Below are 6,000 nucleotides of genomic sequence, written 5' to 3' on the forward strand. Positions count from 1 at the left end.
CCATTCGAAGCATCTATCACTTTCTTATTCAGTCCTCCACCTGACCTCAACTGTACAGAAGGTCCACACAATACAACCTTCCCAATACTTCCCTATGGTTTCGAAACACTGCCCCCTCTGCACGTATTACAATACCACTTGCCTCTGACAAATCCCTGTTTCAAGCATAAATGTAATCTATTTTAGCACAGAGACCAACATATTATTAACACATTCTATCGATGGATCTCCCTCCACCTTACACGTTGCACTACGTTTCATCACCAGTTATCAAAGTAATGTGAAAGTGAGCCGAATGTGTTAAACAGTTCAGTAAGTTCACAACATGATGCCGGATTTTACTGAGACATGCCAAAATCATGGTGGACAATTGTGAAAAAGCTGCCGTCACAAATTCCAAGTTCTGTGGAGTTTTATGTGACCATCACGTGGCACTCCTCCAGGATTAATGCCTCAACCTTGGCAAGTTTGGGGATCATCGCATATGCTTAACGTGTTGACATGGGGTTACTATCAAGGAACTCGCGTCCACGCTCAAAATCAGCCGCCCATTTGACTACTGTAGAATATGAGGGTGCATACCCTGGATTATGATACATAATACATGGTTAGGTTTTCTAAAAGCAAAGACCCATATTATCGATCACGTCATAATTGGATGGGTTTTTTGTTTGTTTATTTTTTTTTTTACCCGAGCCAAAGAGGGTATTGAATTTGGGTCCGTTTGTCCGCAGATAATGTGCTAACATAGACCACAATTGACAGATTATCTTTTTTCAACCGAGTACTTCCATAAAGTATCCACAATTAGAATGCAAGTAAGTCTATAAAATACAACCTACAAAACCACATAGAAATCGTGGTGAGAGTCTGCAGTATTTGCTGTTTCTTGTTTGTTTTACAGGTACGTGGACAGTCAACGCCACACTCTTCAAGTGGATTACATCACATACATGGATGAAATAGGAGAGTTAATAGGTGTCAAACCTCGCTTCCTGCCTCTCTTCCTTCGAGACCCAGCCCTGGCCCTCTCAGTCTTCTTTGAGCCTTGCACTCCATACCAATACCGACTGCAGGGCCCCGGGCAGTGGGAAGGAGCAGCTCAAGCCATTCGCACCCAGTGGGACCGAGTGCTGGCTCCAACTCGCACACGAGTCACAACACTTCCTTGTCAAGACTCAGGCATACCAAGCAAACTGTTCTCCATTTTGTCACTAATTGTAGCCTTGGCTCTGGTCCTGTGGGTTGCACTATAACGAAAGTAATGTAGACAAATTAAAATTGCATCGTTTTCTGATTTTGATCATCGATTGCACAGCAGGTATTGCACGACATTTTTCGCAGTACTTTGGCTCTGAATTTGAAAGCAAATGCAGTAACTGAATCTGTACGAGTGAGATAATTAAACAGTGAAGTCGCTTCAATATTTGGTGTGTCCTTCCATCCATCCATCCGTCAAAGATGAATAACAACCTAACCCACCATGTTTGTTTGTTTTGAGTTTGTTGTTTAGTTTTTCTTGTTTAGTTTGTATTCGGACAGTCGGGACGTCACCGTCAGACCACCCACGGTGCTATATTTTAAAGGATGCAGCCGCTGCTTCACTGCACCACTTCCTTTGGACATGGTGAGATTTTTAGGCGGTGAAGCCGTGTCTCTTCCACTTAACCCTAGATGTGTCTCTCAAGTCACACACCTTATTGATTCCTCCTTGGATAAATTTTTGAATCATGACATGACTGAGGAATACCAGGGAAAAAATTATTGAAAAAAGGGGTTCTTGAAGGAACATTCTGCAATAATATGCCTCAAGCAGCCGATGGACATGAAACTTTTTCCAAATGTCCAGTAAACTATGACAGAACCTCGAAAGAGAAATAACATTTATGTGCTCGAGATCCATCAAATTTTAGTTTACCAGCTTATTGCAGGACAAAAAATGCAAATGGTGACCAGGTTAGCTGTTCAGTGAACAGCAGTTTCTGCAGAGACTGCAATCGAAAGGCCACAATCCGACCATAGATGTTGATAACACCTTGGCGAACCATCCTTCCGGGAATAGTTCAGTATTTCAGGTATCCACTCCAAAAGAAATTTACCAGCATTGGCTGAATAGCCATAATTAGTTGATTTGATGGCTGCAGAGCAGTGATTCTTTGCCACCATTTTGTTGCAATCAAATTATTGATGACAAGAGTACGACCTTTATATGAAAGGGACTTCAACAGTCCTTCCCATGTTTTCAGTCTGTACTTAATTTGTTCCAATACTCCGTCCCAATTTTTCATCTCCATCTCATGATTACCAAGGTACACTCCAAGATATTTAACTCCATCCGTTCTCCAGACTAAGTTCTGTGGGAGTGATGGTGGTAATGCACAAGAGAGGTCACTTCTCCCGCACCATAATGCTGTTAGTGCTTTTATTCCTATTTATCGCACAAGAGGAGGCGGCAGAGAATTTTTTCAGACAACGCTGTAAAGCAGAGACATCGTTTGTACTTTCAATTAAAACACAAACATCAGCATATGCCGTCTGCACAAATCTTGCTCCTTCTATACTTCTCATTCCCTGAGGTATTTGCTGTCTAATTGATAGCAGGAGTGGCTCAAGGGCAACTAAATATAAAAGACCAGAAAGAGGACAACCTTGCCGGATACCCCGTTGAAACGGAAAGGAAGAACATAACCTATTATGAACTTTCAACATACAATGAGTATTGGTATATCGGAGTTTTACACAAGAGATGAAAGTTTGACCAAAGCCCATTCCCTTCAAAACAGCAAAAAGGTATTTATGATCAACACGATCAAAGGCCTTAGCTTAATCAAGAAACAGAAATCCAAAATCATCACACAGGTGCTTATTAATGTACGTTGAGATAGTCCCTCCCCTTTTGTGTGGCGGGACAACGGGGTGTGCGTTGCGGGTATCTCATAGGTAGGTTTGCTTACATCACTAACTTCATTTCCACTATTCTTTTCTGCTTATTTCTGAGATAAATCTGAATTTGGGTCCTCGGGGAGGCCAATACGTGCAGCACGGGCACGGCTGCGGGGGAAGGGAATAGAAAGGACGCAGCGGCACCGCACGAGCATTCACAGCACAGAGCACCTGTCCTTAAGCGATCCCTCAACCCAACTTTTGCGGCAAGTTATACAGTATGCTCGGCAGCGCGAGACGATCGATCGGCTCGAGCTTCCGATGATCTGGGATGAGATTGCCGGTTGCATTGAAAAGGCAGACAGATGAATATCTGTTAAAGAGGCTGCACGGATGTGGTTTTGCCCAACACAAGAAAATCAACGACAATCACATCACGTTGTGCATGATACAGGCGGCACGTTCTGTTCGACCCATTTCTGGATTTAATTAGATCGGCTTCCTCTTTTCCCTCCAAACCCCCATCTAATTATTATATTCGATCGTTCCCCTCAATGCCTGACACAGATCAGAGTTAACCCCACGCACGCAATGGCAGGATCAGGCGAACGCGAGCGCTGACCACGTGGGCCATGGCGGGTCCGCGCGTACTGCGTGAAATATGCATGGATTTATCATCACACTTTACCGTCGGTCGTCGCTGGCAGCCGCAGGTGTTCCCCACAGACATCAGACGTTTCCTTGCCTCTCCGGTCAGCGAAGCCACATTCAGACAGAGGCTTTTGTGCAGTCCGGATCGCTCGGGCCGCGTGATGCATCACGGAGTAGGCATTGATCAGCGCTAATCGGAGGGGCCCGGACAGGCATGAGGGACCAACGCCACCCTCGACCGGTCATCAGGGCACGGCCCGGGGTTCTTGCAAGGTAATTCACGATGCGAAGCTCGGTGTGGGCGATCCATCTCATGTTGTGAGGTCGGAGGAAGACATTTTCACGGCTTGGGGCCATATTGCCGGAAGTGGAATGAAGCGGTTTCCGGCCATCGCGGCGGGGCCGCACGGGGGGCCGGGGCCAATCAGAGCACCTGATTCTGGTGACGATATCGCTTCGGGGTGCCCCCCCGCCCCGCGGGGCCTATAAAGGTCGGAACGGGGCCTTCGTTCTTTCTCTCTTCCCTTCTTCGCCTCCCGCACGCACTCGACTTCCTCATCCCCTCCTCTCTTCCCTGCCTTGCCTCCTGTACGAGTTGGACTTCTTGTCCTCATCGCCTGGACTCCATCCTCCCAACTCAAGTCTCCTCATTCACAACTGATGGTCGCGTCGCATTCTCTGGACGATGCTTTGCACGAATTGCCATGAAGCGAGAGACGACGTGCCAGCTGTAGGGGAGGTAACGCACCATGGAGCATTTGGTATTGGTGGCTTGTTCGGGCAATCCATTGTACAAGGTACCGAGAGACCGTAGCCTCAGCTTCTCTCCGTTGCTGTTTCAATAACTCCTCTTCATCGTGTGTGTGTGTGTGTGTGTGTGTGTGTGTGTGTGTGTGTGTGTGTGTGTGTGTGTGTGTGTGTGTGTGTGTGTGTGTGTGTGTGTGTGTGTGTGTGTGTGTGTGTGTGTGTGTGTGTGTGTGTGTGTGTGTGTGTGTGTGTGTGTGTGTCTGCAACACGAGGCTCCACAGCACAAACGAGCAAACCGATTTCGATGAAACTTTGCGAACAGGTGCCATGTGGTCTGGGAATGTGTTTGAATTTCGTTGCCTAGCAACCACACATTGCTGTCCAGCGGCGAAAAACCGTGTGCAGTATTTTCAATACTTGTCCTTCAGTTTTGAATGTAGAGAAATGAGACTTCGGAATTATACACATCATGATATTTAGTAAATTTTACTCGAGCCGATTTTTGATTGAGGTTTTATTTTTCAAATGGTAGTCCTTCAAAAATCGGGTGTCTCTTTACCATCATTTTTTTTATGAGGGGCTTAGGAAAGTGGGCAGAGCTTAGGGAAAGTGGGCGTGGCTTATGGAAAATATTGTGTGGCTCAGGAGGTGTGATCAAACAAGAGCATTGAGAGAAGTTTATGGGGTTTTCCATCTGTCTGTGTGTGTGTCTGCAATGCAAGGCTCCACAGCACAAACCAGCAAACCGATTTATTTTTCAAATGGTAGTCCTTCAAAAATAGGGTGTCTTATTGTCATTTTTTATGAGTGCTAGTTGGCAAAACACGCAATAGGAAAAATCTTGCCAGGCAGAAGAACAATTGTACGTGAACCAATAGGTCTTGGCAATGAATCTTCGTTGGTGGATCGGTCAGAATGAAAAGCATCGTATCCACCGCTTCGATCCGAGCAAATCCCTCGTCGCCTACCGGCTTGTTATTATTCTTTTTGGTTAAGTCTGCTCTGTGTCTTTTCGAAAGTTGCTTGTAACATTGCAGCACCTCACACCTTTTTCTCTCCCTGCACAACACACCCGAATAAACTATTCCCTGTGCCACATATTTTCCTCGCTTGCTTGTAAATAAATTATTAGAAATGTTCTCAGATCGTTTTTGTCTTTTCTTGCATTGATCCAACATGGTCCGAATCCTAGCTTAGGCGGGAAGTTATTCTCAATGATCCGTTCCTTTTAGCCGGTACATCCTTGGCGGTGTCGCTCGACTGCATCCGATCCGGTAAAGTGATCCGGTTTGGACAAGATGTTGCGAGGGCATGTTCCCCGGTAATTAAATCACGTGATTAATAAGGTAACATGGTTCACCGATGGACGGTAGGACCCGAGGTCACGCGGTTGAGTTATTGGCGTTCACGGTCGGTTAGCGACCCGCCGCTTCACGGAATTATCCATGTGCGACGGCCGACAATACCGTGGAGTCTGGTGGAAGCCGAGATCCTCCCCTCGCCCTGGTGGTCTTCTCACCAGAATCCTGGCCCGCAACAATATATTGTCATGGATAGATCTTCCAGATATACAATAGGTTTGGTCTGGATGTATAACAGAACTGATAACAGTTTTCATGTGATTTACAAGTACTTCAGAAAGAAATTTATAATCAGCACACAGTAAAGATTTTATAATTGGTTGCCAGTTCTCCACCAGTTGAGCATTCCCAGATTTTG

At 45.8% G+C, this 6,000-nt stretch overlaps 1 protein-coding gene across 4 annotated transcripts in view; it reads left to right on the forward strand.

Moving 5' to 3' along the window:
- The window catches only part of LOC147026191 (flavin-containing monooxygenase 5-like), a 187,298-nt gene extending 185,874 nt beyond the window's left edge, over positions 1 to 1,424 (forward strand). For all 4 annotated transcript variants that reach the window (XM_085881350.1, XM_085881348.1, XM_085881351.1 and 1 more), the window contains exon 8: positions 905 to 1,424. In XM_085881350.1, the coding sequence (XP_085737476.1) occupies positions 905 to 1,256 (352 nt within the window). In that variant the 3' untranslated portion in view covers positions 1,257 to 1,424. The remainder of the gene's footprint in view (positions 1 to 904) is intronic.
- Positions 1,425 to 6,000: the final 4,576 nt, after the last annotated feature.

This window comes from Eptatretus burgeri, chromosome 5 (genome assembly GCF_056783735.1).
Source record: "Eptatretus burgeri isolate ZD-2024b chromosome 5, Ebu_testis_v1, whole genome shotgun sequence".
NCBI lineage: Eukaryota > Metazoa > Chordata > Myxini > Myxiniformes > Myxinidae > Eptatretus > Eptatretus burgeri.